Source organism: Lepidochelys olivacea, assembly GCF_965140295.1.
Source record: "Lepidochelys olivacea isolate rLepOli2 genome assembly, chromosome: 9".
Lineage (NCBI taxonomy): Eukaryota > Metazoa > Chordata > Testudines > Cheloniidae > Lepidochelys > Lepidochelys olivacea.
The window spans coordinates 32,900,382-32,927,213 of record NC_140419.1 but is presented as its reverse complement, the minus strand read 5'-3'; the positions used below and the strand labels follow the sequence as shown (position 1 = coordinate 32,927,213).

Here is a 26,832-nt window from a genome sequence, read left to right as displayed (position 1 = left end):
ACTGGAGGGGAGGTGAAAAAAAAAAGAGAAAAATCTATGTTCTACCAGATTTAGAGGGGGAACAGTGAAATTGCCCTCTGAACTATTTGTTCTCTGCCTCAAAATGTTCAATAGCTTCCCATCCCAAGGCAATGTAATTTTTGATCCTCTCCTCTATCTAGTTTGTTACTTGCACTGAAATAACTTTATGAAATATTTTATTTATATTTAATACACTGATTTTTGTACAGTGCTATAGATGTGCATGACCCTTTTAAAGACAAAATGACAAAGCAACGGACAGCTTAAAATATTAGACATAACCGCATAGAGGCCAACAAAAAGATGTGGGGGGTGTATGTTGCAAATGGGATGAAGATGTGATAAATTGTGAAACCATGTGACAAATTGCCATGGATCTTTTCCAGCCTCATCTGCCCTACTAATTCATCTTTCCAGAGATGTACTAGTTTACACTGGTGTGAATGAGAGCACATTCAAATCTTTGTCTGTATGTATGTATTAGTCTGACTGGTTGTTAGACGGGTTTTAAAATAGAGAGAGATTCTAACACAAGGCCTCTACAGATGAGCTCTTAATAATTAAAGTAAATATAAGAAATTGTCCCAATAGCATTTTACAAACTCTAAAACACTTGTCACATTTTTTTCTGAAAAATACACAGCATATACAGAATACACGATGGTCTCTGATATGGCCTGCATAACTCAATTGTGCCTTGGCCATTTATGAATAGCAGGACACATCCCGAACTCATGTAAATAAAACTACACAACCCCATGATGTATTTTGTGATGTGACTGAACTTGCGTGTATGTATCCAGCACCATACCTCATTTGCGACTTGAATGCAGCAGTTGTACTAGGTAAGTGGCGCCATGCGCAACGCACTAAGGAGAAAATAATTTTGGCCCAGATAACCCCTTCCTGTGGTTCAAATCATGTGTGCAAAGGGAAGGATCTGGGAGAGGAAATTCTCCCATCATGAAAATCGTCCCACCAAAGGGCAGGATTTGCTTCCCAGTAAAATAGGCTGCAGAGTCTACCCTGAAATCAGGCAGATCCCAAAGGCCTGTGTGAGGCATGAGTGGCAACTTCTCCTGGCACCGGTGGGTGCTCAAACACCCCCCTGACCCGCCCCGACTCCACCCCTGCCCCCATGCCAACCCCTTCCCCAAAGTCCCCGCCTCCTCCCCAGAGCGTGCCACAAGGAGAAGCGGGGACGTGGCACACTCAGGGGAGGAGGCAGAGGTGAGCTGGGGCGGGGAGCTGATAGTGGGTGCAGAGCACCCACCAATTTTTCTCAGTGGGTGCTCCAGCCCCGGAGCACCCACGGAGTCAGCACCTGTGGTGTGAGGCCAAAGATACCAGGATGGAAACCTAATGCCTCTGCACTGCTCTGTGTCCCTCTGAAGTACCACCTTCCACAGCTTCCTGACAGCTGCACAGGATCTTGAAGAGTAAGACAATCCATGCACCAAATCTCCATGACATTGAGAAAGCATTAACTGAGAACCTCTGAACTATAGAACAATACTTCTGGAAATGGAGGCTCAAACCAAACCTTGGAAAAACAATAAGCACATTTCATCTTGATAATTGGAGTGCCAAAAACACACAAAGCAGCTTTCTGTGGTAAAAATGTGCAACATGATTATACGCCAATATATCTCGGCGTGAAACTGGACTGCACCCTCACCTTCCATGATCACTTTGAGAAGGTAGCTGCAAAGATAAAAACCAAGAGCCAACATAATCCAGAAACTAGCAGGTACAAGATGGAGTGCATTGGCATCAGTCTTGCAAACATCTGCAATAGCACTTGTATATTCGGTAGCTGAATACTGTACAGCGGTATAGAGCAGTGACTTGTGGACACCCAGCTAAATACAGTAATGCAGTGCATCCTGGGAATCCTTAAGTTGACTCCAACACCATGGCTACCTATTCTAACATCACTCCCCTGCCAATACACCAAACTGCTGCAACATTCCACGAAGCTCAGCGAATCCATGAAAACAGACATCTTCCTATCCGCCAAGCCCTTGACAAGGTCCAAACCCCTCCCTCCCTTGCCCCCCCCATGTCTTAAGTCCCACAAGCCTTTCAGGAAACATTTGTTTAGCCTCATGCAATTAGGCTACGACCAGAAGGAGGCTTGGAAACCAGATTGGACTAAACAAGACTCAAAAAATAAGCATTCTGTGCTGGATCCCATGCAGAAGGTTCCTGGGTTTGACTTTTCACGGTCATCTTGGTCGATTCTGAACCAAATTCAAACCAACCATGGTAGATGCGGATATCTAATGCACAAATGGAAAATCAAGGACTCCCTGGTGTGCAAGTGTGGTTCCCCACAACAGACCATCGAACATATCCCTACCTACTGCCCAATTTATAAATATGAAGAAGGCATTACTTCAATAAATTCTGCTACTCCTGATGTAGCCATTTGGCTTGACCAACTTCAGGTGAAATTGTAACTTCACCTGAAGTTCACCAGCCATTGGAAAGAAGAAAGAGGAAGTTGTACACACTAGTATAGGAAACAATTATAAACAAAGTACTTTTGGCAATTGCATCAGGTAGCTTCAGCACTGTCCAGACAGCTGCTAGCGTTAGAGTTGACACAGGTGTGCCAATTCAGGCCCCATTTCCTTGCTTGTCCCCCAGTGTGGTTGTCCCTCCCACAGTAGATGTCCCCACTATAACCACAACTGTGCTATTAATTGTCCATTAACAGCACTGTCAAGCATACTCCTACTGCTAAAACATCACAGATGAGCTAGAACTTTAGGAGTGGTACTGACACAGAACTGTGCTGATAAACATTGCCTGGATTTTTATGTAGGATTGGTTTTTGATGTTTTTTTTAAACTATTTTCTTTGGCAGATTGATTTAATATTACACTATGCTTAAATGTTCTAATATTGTTTGCTCTGTTGATACACCAATGTATAAATACTACAACACTCCCCAGGATGTGCATTCATTGGCCAAGATACACACCCTTACATAATCGTTCTTTGATTACCATAAAACTAACATTTCAATAAGAGCTTTGTTACTAATACAAATAAGCTTGAATTTTGTATTTCAGGGTAAGCAAGCTACGGACAAGACGACAAAATTTTCAAAAAAAATAATCATGCAAGGAAAGAAGAAAGAGAAAATGAAAAAAGCCAGTTCACTTCCTGATATTTCCATTCTTGAAGTTTATGAAAACCCATGAAAGGCATTGTGCCTTTTCCCAAAGCTCTGTCAGTAGCATGATCAAACGGAGCTTAAGACAATGCATAGAAAATGAAACTATTCTTACGAAGGTAAATATATGTTCTACATAATAATTTAAGGTGACATTGAAGGGGTGGAAAAGGACTGCTTTGATTCTGTAACTTTTCTCTATTATGCTTGTAAAGTTTTATGTCAAGAGCACTCGGAGCTCTAGTGTGCGTTCTTTGGACTGGAGTTTTAAGACTGAAATAAATAACAAATACCAATTGAATTATGTAGTGACCCAGCAAGGCTGGACTATACTAACTGTGAGGAGAAGCAGAGGCAAACCAAGACAAAAGGGATAATTTTACATTTTTAGAACTTTAGAAGGGAAAACCCCAAAATTGTACCAGGATCGTAAATAATATAGACCATGACCAAAGATATATTACTTATTAAAATAAACTATAGGTTACCAACTCATTACCTTTTGTGAGCTTGTACACATTGTACAGTTAGAACCAAATGCATTGTTATTAATAAGAGCAAATGATATACTGTGTCATTTCAGAGAAAAATAAACTTTTTTCCTCTCCTTGGCTGTAAGTCCAACTCCATTCTTGCGGTCCTGTTTTTTGCTTCTTTGGCTTGAAATGCTCCTGTAACTGTACCTTTTTCCACTGAGATTATCCACAAGTGGGGTTTCTTACTCTAATAGACAAGTGAGGGCCCACTAGGTGATGTCTACACTTCAAAATTAGGTCGAATTTATAGAAGGCGGTTTTTTAGAAATTGTTTTTATATAGTCTACTGTGTGTGTCCCCACACAAAATGCTCCAAGTGCATTAACTCGGCGGAGTGCTTCCACAGTACTGAGGCTATCATCGACTTCCAGAGTGTTGCACTGTGGGTAGCTATCCCACAGTTCCCGCAGTCTCTGCCGCCCATTGGAATTCTGGGTTGAGATCCCAATGCCTGATGGGGCAAAAAACATTGTTGCAGGTGGTTCTGGGTACATGTTGTCAGGCCCGCCCTCCCTCCCTCCCTCCATGAAAGCAATGGCAGACAATCATTTTGCGACTTTTTTCCTGAATTACCTATGCAGACACCATACCACGGCAAGCATGGAGCCTGCTCAGCTCACTGTCACCCTATGTCTCCTGGGTGCTGGCAGACGCGGTACTGCATTGCTACACAGCAGCAGCAACCCATTGCCTTGTGGCAGCAGATGGTGCAATAGGCCTGATCACCATCGTCATTGTGTCCAAGGTGCTCCTGGCCACCTTGGTAAGGTTGGCCAGGAGCGCCTGGGCAGACATGGGCACAGGAACTAAATTAGGAGTGACTCGACCAGATCATTCTCTTTAGTCCTGCTGGCAGCCCGATTGTACCATCTTATAGCGAGCAGGCAGGAGATGAGGATGGCTAGTAGTCCTATTGCACCGTCTGCTGCCAGCCAAAGATGTAAAAGATAGATGGAGTGGATCAAAACAAGAAATAGACCAGATTTGTTTTGTATTAATTTGCTCCCCCTCTCTCCCTACTTCCCTCTGTGAAATCAACGACCAACAATCGTTTCGGTGAGGTCTGTCGGGGCATCTTGAAAAGTTTAATGGAGATTCAGTCCTGCCTGAAATACCGGGGGGAGGGATAGCTCAGTGGGTTGAGCATTGGCCTGCTAAACCCAGGGTTTTGACTTCAACCCTTGAGGAGGCCATTCTGTGTGACAGTTGTTTTTCTTTCTCCTTGATGTAAAGCCATTCCCTGTAAAGCCAACCCTGTAAGCCATATCATCAGTCACCCCTTCCTCCGTCAGAGTAACGGCAGACAATCGTTCCGCGCCTTTTTTCTGTGCAGACACCATACCACAGCAAGCATGGAGCCCGCTTAGATCACTTTGGCAATTAGGAGCACATTAAACACCATGCGCGTTATCCAGCAGTATATGCAGAACCAGAACCTGGCAAAGCGAAACCGGGAAAGTAGGCGATGTCAGCATGGTGACGAGAGTGATGAGGACATGGACACAGACTTCTCTCAAAGCATGGGCCCTGGCAACGTGGTCATCATGATGCTAATGGGGCAGGTTCATGCGGTGGAATGCCAATTCTGGGCCTGGGAAACAAGCACAGACTGGTGGGACCGCATAGTGTTGCAGGTCTGGGACAATTCCTAGTGGCTGTGAAACTTTCGCATGCATAAGGGCACGTACATGGAACTTTGTGACTTGCTTTCCCTTGCCCTGAGGCGCAAGAATACCAAGATGAGAGCAGCCCTCACAGTTGAGAAGCGAGTGGCAATAGCCCTGTGGAAGCTTGCAACGCCAGACAGCTAACGGTCAGTCGGGAATCAGTTTGGAGTGGGCAGATCTGCTGTGGGGGCTGCTGTGATGCAAGTAGCCAAAGCAATCAAAGATCTGCTGATATCAAGGGTAGTGACCCTGGGAAATGTGCAGGTCATAGTGGATGGCTTTGCTGCAATGGGATTCCCTAACTGGAGTGGGGCCATAGATGGAACCCATATCCCTATCTTGGCACCGGAGCACCAAGCCGGTGAGTACATAAACTGCAAGGGGTACTTTTCAATAGTGCTGCAAGCACTGGTGGATCACAAGGGACGTTTCACCAACATCAACGTGGGATGGCCAGGAAAGGTACATGACGCTCGCATCTTCAGGAACTCTGGTCTGTTTCAAAAGCTGCAGGAAAGGACTTTATTCCCAGACCAGAAAATAACCTTTGGGGATATTGAAATGCCTATAGTTATCCTTGGGGACCCAGCCTACCCCTTAATGTCATGGCTCATGAAGCCATACACCTGCAGCCTGGACAGTAGTCAGGAGCTGTGCAAGTGCAGAATAGTGGTAGAATGTGCATTTGGACATTTAAAAGCGTGCTGGTGCAGTTTACTGACTCGGTAGACCTCAGCGAAACCAATATTCCCATTGTTGTTACTTCTTGCTGTGTGCTCCACAATATCTGTGAGAGTAATGGGGAGACGTTTATGGCGAGGAGGGAGGTTCCCAACTACGTGCAAATCGCCTGGTCGCTGGTTACGCGCAGCCAGACACCAGGGCAGTTAAAAGAGCAAAGGAGGGCGCGGTGTGCATCAGAGAAGCTTTGAAAACCAGTTTCATGACTGGCCAGACTACGGTGTGAAAGTTCTGTTTGTTTCTCCTTAATGAAACCCCCACCCTCTTGGTTCATTCTACTTCCCTGTAAGCTAACCACCCTCCCCTCCTCCCTTCAATCACCACTTGCAGAGGCAATAAAGTCATTGTTGCTTCACATTCATGCATTCTTTATTCATTCATCACACAAATAGGGGGATAACTACCAAGGTAGCCCAAGAGGGTTGGTGGAAGAGAGAAGCACCAGGAGGGGTGGCGGAGGAGGGAAGGACAAGGCCACACAGCACTTTAAAATTTTAAAATTTGTTGAATGCCAGCCTTCTGTTGCTGGGGCAATCCTCTGGGGTGGAGTGGCTGGGTGGCCGGAGGCCCCCCCACCACGTTCTTGGGCGTCTGGGTGAGGAGGCTATGGAACCTGGGGAGGAGGGCGGTTGTTACACAGGGGCTGTAGCGGCAGTCTGTGCTCCTGCTGCCTTTCCCGCAGCTCAACCATACACTGGAGCATATCGGTTTGATCCTCCAGCAGCCTCAGCTTTGAATCCTGCCTCCTCTCATCATGCTGCCGCCACCTTTCAGCTTCAGTCCTCTTCAGCCCGCCACCTCTCCTCCCGGTCATTTTGTGCTTTCCTGCACTCTGACATTGTCTGCCTCGCGCATTCGTCTTTGCTCTGTCAGTGTGGGAGGACAGCATGAGCTCAGAGAACATTTAATCACGAGTGCGTTTTTTTGCCTTCTAATCTTCACTAGTTTCTGGGAAGGAAAAGATCCTTGAAACACATGCAGCTGACGGAGAGAGAAAAAGGGACAGTGGTATTTAAAAAGACACATTTTATAGAACAATGGGTACACTCTTTCACGGTAAACCTTGCTGTTAAGATTACATACATAGCACATGTGCTTTCATTACAAGGTCGCATTTTGCCTCCCCCCAGCACATGGCTAGCCTCTCCCCCCTCCCCGTTGCTAACAGCGGGAAACATTTCTGTTCAGCCACAGGCAAACAGCCCAGCAGGAAGGGGCACCTCTGAATGTCCCCTGAAGAAAAGCACCCTATTTCAACCAGGTGACCATGAATGATATCACTCTCCTGAGGATAACACAGAGAGATAAAGAACGGATGTTGTTTGAATGCCAGCAAACATACACTGCAATGATTTGTTCTACAATGATTCCCGACTACGTGCTACTGGCCTGGAGTGGTAAAGTGTCCTACCATGGTGGATGGAATAAGGCTGCCCTCCCCAGAAACCTTTTGCAAAGGCTTTGAGAGTATATCCAGGAGAGCCACGAATGCCAGGGCAAATTAATCATTAAACACGCTTGTTTTTAAACCATGGATACTATTTTAAAGAGTACACTCACCAGAGGTCCCTTCTACACCTGCCGGGTCCAGGAGGCAGCCTTGGGTGGGTTTGGGGGGTACTGGCTCCAGGTCCAGGGTGAGAAACAGTTCCTGGCTGTCAGGAAAACCAGTTTCTCCGCTTGCTTGCTGTGAGCTATCTACAACCTCATCATCATCATCTTCTTCTTCTTCGTCCCCAAAACCTGCTTCCGTGTTGCCTCCATCTCCACTGAAGGAGTCAAACAACACGGCTGGGGTAGTGGTGGCTGAACCCCCTAAAATGGCATGCAGCTCATCATAGAAGCGGCATGTTTGGGGCTCTGACCCAGAGCGGCCGTTCGCCTCTCTGGTTTTCTGGTAGGCTTGCCTCAGCTCCTTAAGTTTCACGCAGCACTGCTTTGGATCCCTGTTATGGTCTCTGTCCTTCATGCCCTGGGAGATTTTGACAAAGGTTTTGGCATTTCGAAAACTGGAACGGAGTTCTGATAGCACGGATTCCTCTCCCCATACAGCGATCAGATCCCATACCTCCCGTTCAGTCCATGCTGGAGCTCTTTTGCGATTCTGAGACTCCATCGTGGTCACCTCTGCTGATGAGCTCTGCATGGTCACCTGCAGCTTGCCACGCTGGCCAAACAGGAAATTGAAATTCAAAAGTTCGCGGGCCTTTTCCTGTCTACCTGGGCAGTGCATCTGAATTGAGAGTGCTGTCCAGAGCGGTCACAATGGAGCACTCTGGGATAGCTCCCAGACGCCAATACCATCTGATTGCGTCCACAGTACCCCAAATTTGACCCGGCAAGGCCAATTTCAGCGCTAATCCCCTTGATGGGGGTGGAGTAAGGAAATCGATTTTTAAGAGCCCTTTAAGTCGAAAAAAAGGGCTTCGTCGTGTGGACGGGTGCAGGGTTAAATCAATTTAACGCTGCTAAATTCGACCTCAACTCCTAGTGTAGACCAGGGCTTAGACGCTTTGAACATCTGTTGAAGGAATACAGTTCAAACAGTCATTCTCTTTGTTCATACACTTCTTCGGTCCTTTGTGGGTGGGTTTCTCATTTACTGATATCAGGATCTGTTTTCATCTAACACAGCTTTATGATCAATTCCCTTTTTCACCAATTACATATCCTTTCAGGCTTTTTTTTCCTGGATACTCTAATAGTACCTGCTCACATACCCAGGTTTATTTTTTCTGCTCCTCCTAACGTGAAACCTTTCCTATTTTCCTTCTCTCCTCCCTCTCACTTGCCAGTCCCTTACTTTTATTCTCCTGTTCTTTTATTTTATCATGTCACCTCCTACCAAGGCTCCAGGTCATCCGTTAGCTCAGCATTTTGATTCTTCTTCTTCTTCAACAGCTTTTATTCTAACTGCCCCTTCAGGTGCATTCCAAGTCCCCTCCCCAGCTCGAGCTGCCCTCTTGCTGGCTGTCTCTGCCTGAGACAGCATTCTGTGCTCCTGCATCGCAGCTATGGCAGGTACTAGTCCCAGGGTGAGGAGGACTACAATTACACCATATTCTTACTGTTAATATGTTCTAGACATTTACATAGATTTCCTCTCCAATGACCGTAGATACATTCCCAAACTGGGTACCTAAACTTAGCCACTCGTATAAAAGTGGCCTAATTTTCAGAGGTGCTGGCTGAGCATCTGTAGCTTCCAATGAATCCTAACTTTAGAAGATTAAACATGTATTTAGGTATAATGTCTAACTGTAGGCACTTAATTTGAAAATTTTGATTATAATCCTGAAAAGAAACCTGCAAATGCATCCCCTGACTTCCAAATGTGCCATAATTAGCTATTATACACTTGCATGGTCCAGATAATCAGGTTAAGAGGAGCATAGAGCACAGAGCACATTAACTTAAAATGTTCTTGTCCTTTTATCTCAGAAATGCCTGGGGGGATGCGGGGGGAGATTGGCTTTTTTGTTGTTGTTTTGTTTTTTTTACAGTTCCATAAGATATAAATCTAGGATATAAAATAATTCTTTCCAGGCTGATCTACTGGGTCAGATGACACAGTGGTAAAAATGCCTACATCTTGTTTATTCTATTCATTATGGGTGCAAAGGCTGGAGCTGCACCAATATAGAAATAATGTGCTAAATGTCCCTTTCGCCCTGATTATTTAAGGAATTCTGCACAATTTTTTATATATTGATATGCAGAGCATCTTTGACTTTTGTTAACGTTTATAGATCACCATTAATGTATAGTACATTTAGGTAACGGTACGTTTGGGTTCATAAAATATAATGTACATTTCTTTCTGTTTTGATTACACCAAATTGTAATTAAGTTTTGTTTTTTTTAGTTTGTGCTCACAAACTCTCAGAATTCCCAGCCAGTCTTACTCACACCTCTATTAAGGACAATTAGAGATGAACGATACATGTTGGAAAAGGAATTCTGTTTCTGGGGAATTCAGCTAAACAATCAAGACATTGCAAACCTTGTAAGTAAAATAAAATACATAATATAAAAAGTAGACATTTAAAGAGAAGCTGACTGAAAGTAAAAGGATTTTGGTTTTGGTTTTTATTTTTGCAGTAATATATGTAGTGGTGGGTAAATTGGAAATACCAGTACCTAGCTAGAATGATTGTATATGTAAATGAAAAAGTGTAGGAAGACAATGGATAATTGTGTAGAGAAATGGCCAGTGCACCAGATATACAAAAACAAGTTTTTTAAAAAAAAACTATCCTGGATTTTACATTTCCACAAACCTAGACCAGAAGGCCTATTGAGACAATGAACAAACACATTCTGAGAGACAAAGATTTTGATTGTGGGGGTAGTACGATTTCATGCCTGAAGAATGTACTCAAATCCAGTCGGATATCTTTTCTAATGTTTGGTCTTGATAACACCTAGCAGGTGTTTCTAGCACACTCAGACTTGGTGAGACGTATATATCAGCTCTGACAAAAACTGAAGCAATTTTGAAAATCTAACTTACTTCTCCCCATTTATACTGTATTTTATTTACAGCATATCTCTGAGTGTACAATGAAACAAACTAGCCAGTTTCACTTTGGTTTATAATCAATTTCTAGTCTGTTTCACTTTCAGATTCTCATGCATAGGGCCCTACCAAATTCATGGCCATGAAAAACTGGTCATGGACTATGAAATCTGGTCTCCCCCCATGAAATCTGGTCTTTTGTGTGCTTTTACCCTATACTATACAGATTTCACAGGGGAGACCAGCGTTTCGCAAATTGGGGGTCCTGATTCAAAAGGGAGTTGCGGGGGGGGGGGTCACAAGGTTATTTGGGCGGGGGGGTCGCAGCATTGCCACCCTTACTTCTGAGTTGCCTTCAGAGCTGGGTGGCCAGATAGTGGCAACTCCTGGCCAGGTGCCCAGCTCTGAAAGCAGGGCCCCACCAGTAGCAGCGCAGAATGGTGGTAATACCTTACTATGGCACTGTAATGGGGTCACGACTCACCACCACTGGTGCCTCCTGTTGGTTGCTCCAGGAATTAGCTCTTCTCAGCTGCAGGGCGCCTTCTGCACTTGCTGTCTCAACCGTTGTCTTCTCTGCTGATTTGGGAACCGCCTTGCTCCCTGCTGGCGGTGTCCGCTTCAGGACACTGCCCTCCAGCAGCACCCACTACTCTATTCTCACCCACTTCCGGGGGGTGGGGGGGAGGGAATGACAGTTCTTCGGCTTGCACCTGCCTCAGAGGCCAACCACAACCCCAAAGTCTAGCGCTCAGCTCAGGGCAAGTTGCAGTCAGTCTGTCTCGGCCACACTCCTCTGTGGCCAGATGCAGTGTAACGGGGTTAAGGGGGGGAACCTTGGCCCACCTGCTACTCTGGGTCCTGACCAAGGGACCCTCTAGCAGCAGCCTCTCTCTGCCCTCCTTCGCTCCTCTCTTGTCCACCTATCTTCCCTGGGCCACTTCCTCTTTGGCCCAATGCACCTTCCCGACCCTTTTTAGCAGGGGCCGCAGCCTGGCAGGTAACTGGGCCAGACCTCTCCTCTGCTCCCCTGAGCCTGCCCAGCACTGCTCTGTCCAAGGTGCTACCTCCTTACCTCAGGAGCCAGTCCTCCTCCCTTGCTAATCAGGGAGAGACTCCTTCTCCTTTGCTAGGCAGCCTTCATATAGGGCCCAGTCCAGCCCTGATTGGCTGCCTCTTCCTTAGCCCTGACTGGCTCTCCACAGGCCTTTGCTGACTGGCTGCTAGTCTGCGCAGCCTCTCTGGCCTGTTCCAGCCCTTTTTCTCATGGAATGGAGCAGCCGCCCCACTACAGCCATCCTTACTTCTGCGCTGCTGCCTTTCAGAACTGGGTGGCCAGAGAATGGTGGCTGCTTACTGAGGGCCCAGCTCTGCAGGCAGCAGCACAGAAGTAAGGGTGGCAATACCATACCATGCCATCCTTACTTCTGTGCTGCTGCTGGCGGCAGTTCTAGGCAATGCTTTTAGAGCGGAATGGATGTACCAGCTTTCCCTTTTGTACTCTAGAAATAACTTATGTGCCGATAGATGCATGGTCCATGGAGCGACTTGGAGCAGCTTTCCCTTACAGCAACTTGAACTCCATTGTTCTAGATTATACCAAGTAAGAGAAAGAAGAGCTATGTATCCACAGCAGTGAGTGAGTGTGAGTCTGAACAGTGCTTGTTATGTTCAGTGTACCCTCAAAGTCAGAACAGTTCTGATATGAAGTTTCTCCTCTGAAGTTTATAAACAATGGTTCCCAAGTTCCCCATCCCCATACTAATGAAAATCTATTCCTGATTGCAGATAAATCCCCAGGCTGAATTTCAGTTACCCAAAATGTCTTTTTTTTCCCACCTGAATCCATAATTCAGATAAATGTAGTTTCCCTGTACTAATTCATTATAATTTCCATCTAAGAACTGGATTTTACAAAGAATGAACTATAGTTATCATGTCCAATACCAGGAAACTTGCCCCTGAAATGGTCTTCCTTTCCAGCTAAGCATTTTTTAATGTGCCCATGATCTGACTACTGAGGTGCTATATAGAAAAGCACACTCTTGTCCCAGACCCTTGTTTACACCACTGTTAAATGGGATTACACCTGTTGCCTATGTCTCCAGAAGCAACACTGCTGGGTCAGTCTGCAGTCACTGCTGCTGAAGGAAGGCTTGCACAAAGAGAGTTATTTTGAGCCCTCAGTGTGTCAAAATTGAGGCTCAGCCTGATCCCTGGAGTAGGAAATCCTACAGTTGAGTCTTTACACTATGTGTGCCCTGTTTCCAGCCTCCAGGAGTCACCCTGGGGCTGTTTGCTGCAGCATCTCTGTTGAATGCAGCTGTCATGGTGAGTGGTGAAGACAGAGGCAGTCTCTGACATAGGTAGGCCCTAACCCACTTTGGATTTTAAAGATTAGAACCATGATCTGAAGCAGATACAGAATTGGATAAGAGCTAGTGCAGCGCCTAGAGCACAAGTTTAAGGTATATTTGTTGGTCTGCTTGAGCCCTAATAGTTCGGCTAGTGTACATTGAAATGAAGCTTCCATGACGCTTTCACAGTCAGTCACAGGTACAGTGCACTGCAGTAACCTAGCCTCAAGGTAATGAAAGCATAGGCCAGTGTGGCTATGTCTGCATTTGAAAGTAAAAGGCAGGCCAGATGAAGAGGAAAAAGGCATTTATTGGCAGAGCTCAGGAACAGCTGGAGTCAGCTCAGTAAAAACTCTTATCCAAAAAGAGGGAGGTTTATGACAAGGTGGTAGTTGCTGCGGTCTTTTGTTCTAAGTGACCGTTTGTTGAACACAGGCTGGACTATTGCATGTTTCAGGATGCAAAAAGGTATTCTCTTTGAAGGTGACATTTATAGTCTTGGTCAGCAGATAGATCTAAATAATCTATTGTCTTTTACAGGTTTGGAGATAAAGGAATCAACGGCCTTGTTTCTGGGTTAGAGGGAAACAGAAAACTTCTAACTCTCAGCTTATGCTACTGCAGTTTGGAACCTGAAAGTGGGTCCAAGTTAGGCCCCATTGTACCCCAAACTGCCATTTGGTAAGATTAAAACTCTTTTTGGAATTATTTAACTTTTTGCTTGATGATTACGTCACTCTTCCTTTCTAAAAACGTTAGAGAGTTGCCTGTACTTTCTCTAATTAAATCTATAATATTTTCACCAGGAGAGATTTTATTGCTAGCTCACATTTTATTGTTTTGTACTTCAGGTTTAATTAATTTGAGCTGGCTTATACTTTATATAAGTATACATTTCATTAAAAAGTCCAGCTTCAATGGTAGCCAGTTAATAGGCCAAAATTAGTCCAATTCAACCAAAAGTTCTTATTAGAACTCCACTATCTGATAGCTTTCTGTTCTCAGCTGCTTAAGGCCATCGAAACTTTAGACTGAAGTCTTGCTTTCTCTGTCATCTGATAAGGAATGGTGTTGTTTCAAATAACCAGTGCTGACTGCTGCTGGGACCTCAGCCCTTCAAATGCCACCCACAGAACAGAGATGCTTACTGAGTTGGAACTAAGAAGAAAGCCAGGCTACAATTTGAGTCTTAAAATATACATTTGTTGAAAGCAAAAGCAAAGGCCAAGTGGATTCAACTTTGGAACATAAAGTCATTGTGTAAGATAGATAAGGAACCCTGGTGGTCACCGTAGGCAGCTAGTTTAGAACAAGCTGCCCCCAGATGTGATCTTCACAGCCTCTAATCAACTTTGCCGTTTTTTCAGGAAAAAGTGGTACCTCTTGTCCAGTAAAGAATCAATGGTAGCATCAGCTGAAGTCGGAAAGATCAACTGCATCAATGGTAAGATTGTTTCAAGATGTTCCTCAATTTTCCACTGCCAGCAGTCCCTCTTCAGTTTGAAGTGGGGCAAGAAGTTCAGGCAAACCCACCTTCTGTCAGCCTAGAAGAAATTCAGATCGCAGTGCATAAATTGAAGTTTGGGAAGGCACCTGGGAGTTGTAACTTCACCCCTGAATTGCTGAAGACAAGTAAGAGTATTGTACCATGCCTGCACAGGCTCTTCCAGATCATTTAGCACATTTAATAGCATTCCTGGTGACTGAAAGAAAGGTGTTGTTCTGCCCCTGTTAAAAACAGTAATAAGGCTGAATGTAGCAACTATAGAGGTATTATGCTGTTGTCAGTCCTAGGAAAAGTCTTCACTTCTGTGTTAATCTCTCAAATCAATGATGCACTTCATGGCAAAGGCAGGGATACTCAGCACGGTGTCAGATTTGGTCATTCCACTGTCAACTAGATCTTTACCTTGACACAACTTCTGGAGAAGTTGGATGGATTTAATATGCTTTTGAAGTACTTTTTAGAGACTTCAGTCAGGCCTTTGATTCAGTGCATCAAACAAGTTTGTAGGATGATAAGGCAACTTGCCATCCCTGGGAAGATAGTGTCACTGATAGAAGAGCTCTATAATGGAACAGAAAGTGGTGTTCGAGTCAATGGCAGATATATGGCATGGTTTCTTATTTCACCAGACTTTAGCGAAGTGGCATTCTGTCACCATCAGTGTTCAATATTCACATTAACTGGTTGATGGACTTGAGGAGGCAAATGTCAGTGGTATTGAGCTGAACGTCATTCTGCTTCGAGATTTTGAATACGCTGATGACATTGTCTTATTGGCTCAATTCAATGAATCACTACAAGCTGATGCCCAAGCTGGTCAGGTATGAAGCAATATGCTTTGGTCCAGTTATTAATCTGCACACCACTAAATCCCTGGCTATTACCATCAAGCAGCCTCCACCTCCAGATTAAAAGCTCAATATTAACCTGTCCAATCAAGACATCAAATAAGTGGCAACTGTCAAATACTTGTAAAGCATCATAGGTTGTGCTGGAGGGTGGTCCAAAGATGTGGACACTCATATAGCAACAGCTGCTGCCATACTTTGGGACCTTCAGCAGCCTCTGTGGGAGCACTGTGACATCACACTTGCTACAGAGCTGTGGATCTATAGAACCATGAATATACCAACTCTGTTGTATGGCAGTGAAACATGGGCACAGAAAAGCTGAAGAGTGGTAGATGGATGTCATTGATTCTTGTGATCTTTGTCAGCTTCTCCACATTAAGTGGCAGCACAAGCTCAGAAATGAGGACATTCATAGCAGATCCTACCAACTACTTGCATGAGTACTGGTTCAATTTTGGTGGCTTTTTTAGTAGACGTGTTATTAGGACGAGCGAATGATAAATTATGTTTACCAAGAAATGGTCACCAAAAGCTTTGGTGGTGCAATAAGATTGCCAGTGGTGGACATAAACTGAATATCCAGTCATACCACCTTAAAGACCTAGCTAGAGATCAATCTGGGTGGTGCTCAGTGGCCCTGCAAGGAGGGTACATTCCTTTGGGATCTGCCATGATGATGATACGTGTCTGTAAATTTTCACTACTGTTCTTTTATACTTAATCTGTACTATATGCTATGAGAATGCCACAAAAGCATACCCTAAAACAAACAATGTCTTGAATGGATTCTGACATACACAGGATAGAAGATGTGACATGTATCTAAGGCTCTAGAGAAAACTACATGCTGATATAATGAATATGAGAAATAGAATGTGATCCTAAATAGCCTTTACAATGCATGTGCACAAGGGAGCATGTTAAAATGACTAGAGATGATTTTCCCCTTGGAAGTCTACTTGCAGATATTATAAGAAAAGAAAACGTACCTGACTATTCAAGGGCAATATGTGTACTGTCCATTGACCAAAGACGTCATTTCACTCGACCTTTCAGGGACTTCAGTAATCCTGAAGTGTCTTTTTCCTAGCCTCATACATTTTATTGATAAGTCTTTTCTTAGCCTTGATAAGCCCTCTGTAATGTTTGTATGACCCAAAGCTGTTGATTACAGTTACTCTGGTCAGCTCTTTCTAATTTCCCTGCATATCTTCCTAAAGTTGATTTAATAGACTCCTTAAAGCCTTATAATCCAGCAAAGAAAGTGAATGTTTATAGTCCAACAAGCCATACTTCCTACAAGTGACATTCATGGCTCTTTCAAGGGGAAAGGAGTCCCATCTTTACTCTCTCTTGGACTTGGCTGGAGAAAGTGTTCCTTTAATGGTATTTTCTTATTCCTAGGCATGATGCAGGATTCTGGACATTCCTACCCCAACTCAAATGAAGGAGGCAGGAAATATTAATTAATTTAGAAAAACAGCCCAATCCAACAAAGTATTTATGCACCTGCTTAACTTTGGGCATATGATTAACCACACTGATGTTGATGGAACTACTGACATATCTAATGTAATGGCACTGCTTACATGTCTAAAAGTTAAGCACGTACTTTGGAGGACTTAAACAGTTATTCTTGTGAGACTGAGTTAGTCATCGATGCCATATTTTATCTTTGACATTATCCTTATTTGATTTTATTATATCAGCAATTAGAACTTCTGAAATCAGCATTCAGAGTTTTAAGTCCAATTTAAGGTTAATTAAGACTACTTGGTATTAAAAAGAGACTACTTACCCCAATTTTTTTCTGTTACAATTACTATAATTTTAGTTTCAACAACATTGTTATAAAACCCAAATGTAGAAAAGAAAGTTGAAATGCAAGTTTAAATGTGAGGGAACATCAATCAAATATTTAAAATTACATTTTTGTCACAGCAATCTTTATCTAAATGGTAACAACTTGCAATGTTTGGGTGCCCTTGAACTCATCACACCAATAGCTATGTATGCAGACAATCTTGGAAGAGATAAGGAAACAAATGCCTTACTATTCAACAATTATTCTGATCATCAAATACCAGAAGGTGAGACTATCTGGGGATGGAGCTTGGATTAGAGAAAATTATCATTTTTCCATTTTTTGTTTAAAATTATACTTACACACATTAGTAATAGCCTATGCAAGCATTTATTGTACTTCCATTACATTCATGTACAAGTGTTCCCTTCTTGGCACCTGGGACGGACAGACAAAACATGCTGTACAGTCATTGCACGCTGCACTTTGTAATGTCTTGTTTCAGAGAGAGTGGTGTTTTAAAAGGATATGTTTAAAAAGATATCAGAAAATGTGTTTAATCTGAAGGATTAAATATGCAAGTGCTAATAATAAAATGTGTCTAGAATCCAAATTTAAACATGAAAAAATAAATAAGTTCCATTTGCGCTAAAGATCAATTTTGTTTTATAAATACCCTTTACTGTTTAATTTTGCTCCCATTGTTTAACGTTTACATATTTATCCCCTTGACTGAGAAAGGATCTTTGCGATTTGGCCAGAAACATTTAAGCAGCTATGTATTTATACCTAAAAGCAAAACCACTATGAATAAAAGTAGTGAAATTTGCATTTGGGAAGCACATAAATAAGTTAATAACTTATAAAACATCCATTAACATCAATTTGTTTCAGAGACTATTTAAGTTTGGAAAGTAATTCAAACTACTGTCCTTGGGGTCAATTCACTCCTTGAACTTCAAGCCCCTGATGATGATTAGTGTACCTGGAGCAGCCACAGTAGCTGCATAAACTGTCCACACCACTCTCTCTGCCAGGGATCCCTGCTCTACCTGGGGATGGCCAAATGCAGCCCCCAAAACAAGCATGGCAGCCTAAAGGTGGTGGGGAAGTAGAGTGGTCAAGACATTTTCTATATTGCAATGAACATTTTCTGCAAATATTTTTTTTTAATTTTCATTTAAAAAGTCACTTTTATATCAATGAAAGTGTTTTTACATTTTTCGATCAACTGTAGCAGGGGAAGCCTGCATGTGAGATGTCCAAATTCAGCATCTCTCTCAGGCAACTTCCACTAAAATGACTCAGATGGCTAGAATTTAAGATGCTGCCTCCCTGCTCAACTACTGGTGTGGCTGTCCCAGCAGACACCGGGGGATGCAAGCTGCATTCCAAGGGTGAATCTGGCTATATGTTAGAGGAAGATAAATGGAGCATCAAAATAATGGTGAATGTACTGCGGTGTAAAAGATGCTCAAACTTTCCAAAACGACAATACTAGCTAAACTATAACAAGGGATATAAGAAATCAGAAATAAGCAAAAATAGCATAGAAACTTTGTGCTGAAATATGCAAACCTTTTCCCCCCTACAAAATTATCTCTGATGGAAAAAATTAATAGCTATGTAGATCCTTCTATGGTAAATGTCCCTCAGCATCCAGGACAATGTAAACTTGGGAGAGTGTATATATCAAATAATTAATACTGCACGTTCCAAAAAATTGTATATAACTCCATCAATTGGCAACTGTTTGAATGGCTGTTCTTATTTATAAACAGCAGACAAAGGTTTGGGTATCCACTCAACAGCTTCTGGCTTGAACATTGCTTCCAGAACAGGAAGCTCTAACACAGTGGAAAGTAGTATGAGGAAGGAAAAGAAAAGAAAAGGTACAGTTCAGTTTTGTGTGGTTTTGTTCTATTATACATAAGTCCTCATCACTGTAGTATCTGAAAACCTTCCAATAGCACATTAAGCAATGTGATTACTATCTGTCATGCGTGGTTCGGTTCTCCTGCTTCCCCCTCCCCATCGTTAGATTTTAAGGCCAGGGGGTGGGGATGGGTCCTATGATAATCTAGTCTCACCTCCCTCCTGCATGGCATGGGCCATAGAATTTCACCTAGTGCTTTTTACATCTAGCACAACAAGGTGTGGTGTCTTTTAGAAAGACAACCAATCTTGATTTAAAGCCCCCATCATCCTCCCTCTCTCACTTCTGCTCTTGTCTCCAGTGTTTTTGTCATCGTAAGAAACTAGTAATGGAAAAACCTTCCCACAGAGTACTGCTTTCCAGTTTGAAAAAGGCCTTTTTGACTGTCATATAAGCTAGATCATCCACTGAGGCCTACCCCTGATAAACAGTGGGGTACAGCTGTACTAGGTCAGAAATAGCACTAGGAGACAAAATGCTTCCCAGAGCTCCCTGGTGCACCATGGGAGTGTGCTTGCTACTACACTACTGGGGTATAATTCACTACCTCTGTCCACCAGTTCTGTGCAGGCTGGTGTGAAGGGCAGCAAGGTTGTAGCCCTACTTCATCCTCAACTGCTATAGAGCACTGTATGCCGCAAGGGAGTAGTCCCTATGCTGTCCTGAGCTCCAGGACAGCAATCCAGACTGGTCCTTGTGAAGGCAACAAAAGGGGTGGGAAAGGCTCCCAACAGCCCTCTGCCCTTGACCTGGCTGTGCACTTTCATAAGAGGTAGGCAAGATCTGACCCATAGTGTGGCACTGTGATTATTAAAGCCACAATTAAACAACATGCAAGTGGTCTGGTCTGGTCTCGTGCTTCCAGGCAGAGATGTTCTGACAAAGGAGAACTCTATTTCTCATTATTCCTCTTTTGTACAGATCATTTCAAAATTGGGTTTTCAGTCTTGAACAGTTAACCATAGATATTGTAGAAGAACCATTCATGTGCTCTTTTACTCTGTAAAGTAACTGTAAAAATGACATTGTGGAATTCCATTTTGATCGTCTCTCTCTGACTCCAGATCTCTCATGTTCAGTTTACAAGTAAAAAGATGTTTTTCCTCTCAGTGCTGTAAAAGCATTTTGGGATTTGAAAGTCAAGCTGAATTTTTTCATTCCTGTACATCAGCAACAGCAATCCAGACCCAGCTGATTGTATAAGTGTATACTGACCAACAGGGATGAATTAGTTGTGATCATGAAGGTGGTCGGGAACTTGGTAAGAAGTGATTATTATCTAATAGATTTCAAGAGCCTTTAGAAAGCAGGACATGAGAACAACAAAACAAGGACACTGAACTTCAGAAAGGCAGATTTCAACTGACTCTCAGAAATAGTAGGTACGGTCCCATAGAAAACCAATTAGGAAGAAAAGGAGTTACAGAGGGCTGATAGTTCTTAAAAGATGTAATACTAGAGGCTCAACACCAAGCTCTTCCGACATAGAGGAAAGATAAGAGCCACAAGATGCCAATATGGGTGCACAAGGACCTTTTATCTATCTAAAAACCAAAAGGGACACATACAGGAAGGAGTGGCATGTCACCCAAGGAAGTATACACGGGAATAGCATGAGCGTATAGAGACAAAATCAGGAAAGCCAAGGCAAAGAATGAGTTACAGCTGGCAAAAAATGTTAAAGACCAATAGGAAGGAGTTCTTCAATCAGACAAAAAAGAAAGATCAAGGACAGTGTGGGGCCACTGCTCAATGGAGAAGGTGAGCTGGTAATGGAAGATAATAGGGAGGCAGAGCTGTTCAATGCTACTTTGCTTCAGTCTTCTCACAAAAAATAACATGTGACCGGATGACTAGTGAAGTTACCATAGACAATAAAGGGGAAGGAATACAGATCAGGATAAGTAAAGAACACGTCAGATCTTCTGATCAATTTGAATGAATTCAAATCAGCAGGGCCGGACAGATACTATTCACCGGAGGATGCTGAAGAAATCTCGGAGCCACTGGCAATAAACTCATGGATGACAGGAGAGATCCTGGAAGACTGGAGAAGGGCTAATATAGTGCCCATCTTTAAAAAGGAGGAGCCAGGAAACACTAGACCAGTCAGCTTAACTTCAATACCTGGGAAGCTTCTAAAGCAATGTATAAAACATTCAATTTGTGAATACCTGGGGGATGAAGTGATAATCACTAGCAGCCAGCATGGATTTAGCAAGAACAAATCATGCCAAACCAGCTTGATTTCCTTCTTTAACAGGGTAACTGATTTGATTGGTAATGGGAATATACCTGGACTTCAGCAAGGCTTTTGACAATTCCACATGACACTTGAATAAGTAAGCTGAAGAAACGTGGGCTCGACAGAACTACCATTAAGTGGATACATAATTGATTAAACAGCCACAGATAAAGAGTGACTACTAATGGAATGGTGTCGGATTAGAGGGAGGTCTCAAGTGGGTTCCACAGAAATCAGTTCTGGGTCCGGTGTTGTTTAACATCTTTATTAATGACCTGGATGTAGGTATTTATCAAGCATATTCATGTAGCATATTCATCAAGTTTGCAGATGACACAAAGGTGGTGGTGGGGTTTCCCTCGCCTCCAGTCAGACAGGCGGAGAATGTGGGGAGGGTCGTGCGAGCCACACCTTAACAATAAAAGAACTGCATGTGGCTCATGAGCCACAGTTTGGCCACCCCTGGGCAGGAGGTTTTAAAAAAAAACATAAGGAAGTACTTCTTCACATTGTGCACTGTCCACGTGTGGAAATCTTTGCCAGGAGATGTTGTGAAGGCCAAAATGATAACAGGGTTCAAAAAAGAAGTAGATAAATTCATGGAGGATAAGTCCATTAATGGCTATTAACCAGATGGGCAAGGATACAACACCAAGCTCTGAGTGTCCGTCACCTCTCTTTGCCAGAAACTGTAAGTGGATGACAGCGGATGTATTATTTGATAATTACCTGTTCTGTTCATTCCCTCTGGGGAAGGATGGACAGGGTGGACCACTGGTCTGACCATTACACATGGCTTAGAACTAATTTACACTGGATTTATAACTCACACTGCTGTTTGTCACCATTGTTCTTAATCAAAAACATGCAACTACATACGGTAGGCTACATTTGGTCTAACATCTTTATCAGCTATATGGAAATTATCCAGTGAATTGCTTCGCTGGTATAAGTAAGTCTCCAAACCATGCTTCTCCAATTGTTTTGCAGCTTAACATGAACCACCATAATGTGTGATCAATAATAAGTAAGATTAAGATTTTGTCAGTTATTTTTACTATAAATAACCAACAGGTCATCGGCTTCTGTGAATTTTTGTTTTATTGCCTGTGACCTGTCGGTGACTTTTACTAAAAACAATGAGTGGGAGGACTGAAGCCCGAGCCCCGTGGGAGGTAAGAGAGCCCAAGCCCTGCTGCAGGAGCAGAGGAGTTGAGCACCTGCTGCCGCCACAGTTGACAGCTCTGGGGCCCTCGCTGCAGCCCCAGCAGCTCAGAACTCCGGGGTCCCCACCACCTGTGGCAGCTGATGACTCTATGTGCCCCCACAACCCATGGCTTCTGGAGCTCCGGGACCAGTGGCTGAAAGCTCCAGGACCCCCCTTCGCCCATGGGTTTTGCCTGTGCAATTGATAAGCATGTATGTTTGCTGGAGCTATTTAGTTTAAAAATGTGTCCCCTACTATTAGCATAGCACATGCAGAATTTAGCACACAGCTCCTGTTGCTATTAGTCACATCCCTAATACAGGGTGTTCCCAGAATAATCGCGGGGTTTTTTTCTTGCAGGAACTAAAAAAAAGAGAAGAAAACTGAAGTTGGCCCGTGGTTAGTTAAATTGCATTTGGCTGACAATGGCATAGATGGAAGAGGAAAGGGAGGAGAAAAGATGGTCTTGGAGTTCACTCAATTTTTAACTTAGTAAGTTATAAATTACAAAGGTGGGGGTGCCCTTTTTTCTTTTACTAGATTTAGAAACGTGTGTTTGGAGAATGTCTGCTTTTTTGCTCCAAAATGAGTACTAGTAACCATTGGCTTTGCCCCTCAAATATTCTGCATGCCACACATCTGAAGTATGTAGGTATGGCGTATAGTGTGAGTGCTCTGACTCCATCTGGAAGGATCTTAGAAATACATACATCTAAGCCAGAGGTGGGCAAACTATGGCCTGCAGGACACAGCCGACCCAGGGGACCATCCTGCCCGGTTCTTGAGCTCTCTGCCGGGGTGGCTAGCCCCCGGTCCCTGCTGTCCCCTGCAGCCACATGGGCAACGTGGCTGGCTCCGGCCATGGTGGTGACGCAGCTGCCAGTCTTTCTGCTCTGAACAACATGGTAAGGGAGTGAGGAGTGGGGGGTTGGATAAGGGGCATGTGGTCCCAGGGGGCAGGGGGCGGAGGTTCGGGGGGGGCTGGTTAGGGAACGGCGAACAGGGTGGGTTGGATAGGATGGGAGTCCAAGGGGGCCTGTCAGCGGTCGGGGGTGTGGATAGGGGTCGGAGCAGTCAGGGGACAGGGAGGGTTGGATAGGGGGTGATGTCCCGGGGGGGACAGTTAGGGGTGGGAGATCCCGGGAGGGGGCAGTCAGAGGACAAGGAGCAGTGGGGGGGGTTGGATGGGGTGGAGGTTATGGGGACGCAGTCAGAGGACAGGGAGCAGTTGCATAGGTATCGGAGTCTCAGGGGGCCTTTCAGGGGGCAAGGGTGTGGATAGGGGTCCGGGCAGTCACGGGACAGGGAGCGGGGGGGCGGTCGGATGGGGGTAATGAGTCCCGGGAGGGCGTGGTCAGGGGACAAGGAGCAGGAGGCGTTGGATGGGTCTGGAGTTCTGAGTGGGGTAATCAGGGGACGGGAAGTGGGAGGGGGCAGAGACCATGCTGTTTGGGGAGGCACAGCCTGCCGTACCCAGCCCTCCATAGAGTTTCGCAATCCTGATGTGGCCCTTGGGCCAAAAAAGTCCCCCCTCCGTCCCCGATCTAAGCTCTCCCCAGATTCAGTTTTGCTGTCAAAGTTCCTAGAGTATCCAGTGATTTCACCTCTACAGGGTGATGTTTCAGTTTTGATTAAGAGGTGAAAAAAGACAAATGACAGAGATGTTTATTCTGTCAAATACCATAGTGACTGGATTCTAACTCTTCAGTCTCCGCTGCCGAGCTCGCGAAGATTTTTGGCCATTTGAGATAAATTTTACTGGGTGAAATTCTATAGGCTGTGTTATGCAGGTCAAGATGGTCATAATGGTCTCTTCTGGTCTTAACTATAATTTTTTGTTATAATCAGTTTTTGTAAAGCCCAGTCATAACTTTCTGAAATAGAAATGTATTGTGAAAATGCTGGTAGGTCTTTATTTACAGCTACCCAAACAGCACTGGCCATTATAATGCATTAATTTTCTCCCCTGAAATAATATTATGGAACTGACCTCTCACATGCTTTGAACTCAATGGGAATCCAATAGATGGAATCAGGCAGTGTTATTTGTGTTTATTACTTAGGATTTCTATTCAAATTATTAGCTAAAAAAGAATCATAGTGAAGAAATGCACACATTTTCTAAAAGGAAACCTATAAGAGGAGCCATGTACTCATTTGGGGGCTATCCAAAGCCCTCTAAATCAATGAGAGTAATGGCTTTGGATCAGGTCACTAGACAGAAGAATTATCAAAGAATGATGACTTTTGTTTCAGTTGTTTAACAATATGTCTTTGGCATTAATTACATTCTACATTAAAATACTTGTATTTTATTTACTAATGTATAACATTGTTTTTTACTTACAGCAGATTTCAGTTTTTTGTTGTTCTTAAATGCAGCCTAATCAAACACTCTGAACACTTGATAGAACTTGATCTAGATGGCAACGCTATAGGAGAACTTTGTGCAACTGACATCCTGGAAGCTTTTACGGAGAGGAAAAAAGGTGGAGTGTCTCCAACTTCAGTCCATAAGCTTTAAAAATTACTTTACTTATTATTTAGGTGTTCATCAGGGTGTTTATACAAAGGATATGAGGAATGTTATATGTTACTGAATTTGCATAGAAATTTAACTACTATTTAAAATACAATACAACCTTGAGTATCTTAGAGAATTCTCAGTGTAACAGATGTCAGGGGAAAAGACCCTGTGATGGAAAATTGAGCTTTGTGTACTTATATTTGCGTGAATGCAAGGTACAAGTCAGAAAAAGGATCCAAATCCTGAAAATGCCTATGTATGCTGTATCTGCTATACATAGGGAAAAGCAGATGGGGGAAAAACAGCCACCAGGGTTGGGAAGAGAGCTGGAATGTGTCTGAAGGCTCACGATTGGTGAGGGAATGGGAATAAGGAGGTGCAACAGCAAGGAACTGTTAGGAGTTATGCAGCACTGGGGATGGTTAGAAAGGAGGCAGATACAGCAGCTGAAAATGGCTGCTGGCATTTCTATAAAAGATAAGTAATACATCAGTACATATGATATGGTTATTACAGGATTACTAAAGTCATATAAAAAGAAAAGGAGTACTTGTGGCACCTTAGAGACTAACCAATTTATTTGAGCATGAGCTTTCGTGAGCTACAGCTCACTTCATCGGATGCATGCCGTGGAAACTGCAGCAGACTTTATATATACACAGAGAATATGAAAAAATACCTCCTCCCACCCCATTGTCCAGCTGGTAATAGCTTATCTAAAGTGATCATCAGGTGGGCCATTTCCAGCACAAATCCAGGTTTTCTCACCCTCCACCCCCCCAACACAAATTCACTCTCCTGCTGGTGATAGCCCATCCGAAGTGACAACTCTTTACACAATGTGCATGATAATAAAGTTGGGCCATTTCCTGCACAAATCCAGGTTCTCTCACCCCCTCACCCCCCTCCCAAAAACCACACACACAAACTCACTATCCTGCTGGTAATAGCTCATCCAAAGTGACCATTCTCCCTACAATGTGCATAATTAAGGTGGGCCATTTCCAGCACAAATCCAGGTTTTCTCACATCCCCCCCACCCCCATACACACACAAACTCACTCTCCTGCTGGTAATAGCTCATCCAAACTGACCACTCTCCAAGTTTAAATCCAAGTTAAACCAGAACATCTGGGGGAGGGGGGGGTAGGAAAAAACAAGAGGAAATAGGCTACCTTGCATAATGACTTAGCCACTCCCAGTCTCTATTTAAGCCTAAATTAATAGTATCCAATTTGCAAATGAATTCCAATTCAGCAGTTTCTCGCTGGAGTCTGGATTTGAAGTTTTTTTGTTTTAAGATAGCGACCTTCATGTCTGTGATTGCGTGACCAGAGAGATTGAAGTGTTCTCCGACTGGTTTATGAATGTTATAATTCTTGACATCTGATTTGTGTCCATTTATTCTTTTACGTAGAGACTGTCCAGTTTGACCAATGTACATGGCAGAGGGGCATTGCTGGCACATGATGGCATATATCACATTGGTGGATGTGCAGGTATACGAGCCTCTGATAGTGTGGCTGATGTTATTAGGCCCTGTGATGGTGTCCCCTGAATAGATATAAAAAGCACAAGATCAAATCTGCACAGACACACCCCTGGAACCCCGAGCTGGGATATTCTATCTACTACCCAAGATCCATAAACCTGGAAATCCTGGGCGCCCCATCATCTCAGGCATTGGCACCCTGACAGCAGGATTGTCTGGCTATGTAGACTCCCTCCTC

The 26,832-nt window shown here is 43.7% G+C and overlaps 1 protein-coding gene across 11 annotated transcripts in view; it reads right to left on the bottom strand.

Annotated features, from left to right (window-relative positions):
- The window catches only part of LOC311526214 (uncharacterized protein), a 74,546-nt gene that overhangs the window by 29,455 nt on the left and 18,259 nt on the right, over positions 1 to 26,832 (bottom strand). For 2 of the 11 annotated variants that reach the window (XM_084639020.1, XM_084639021.1), the window contains exons 4-5: positions 7,710 to 7,918; positions 6,491 to 7,130 (exon numbers count right to left, since the gene is read on the bottom strand). The exons of 4 other annotated variants lie outside the window; for them this stretch is intronic. In XM_084639020.1, coding sequence (XP_084495146.1) covers positions 7,081 to 7,130; positions 7,710 to 7,918 — 259 coding nt within the window. In that variant the 3' untranslated portion in view covers positions 6,491 to 7,080. 5 more of the 11 variants (XM_084639022.1, XM_084639025.1, XM_084639026.1 and 2 more) reach the window with 5 other exon arrangements.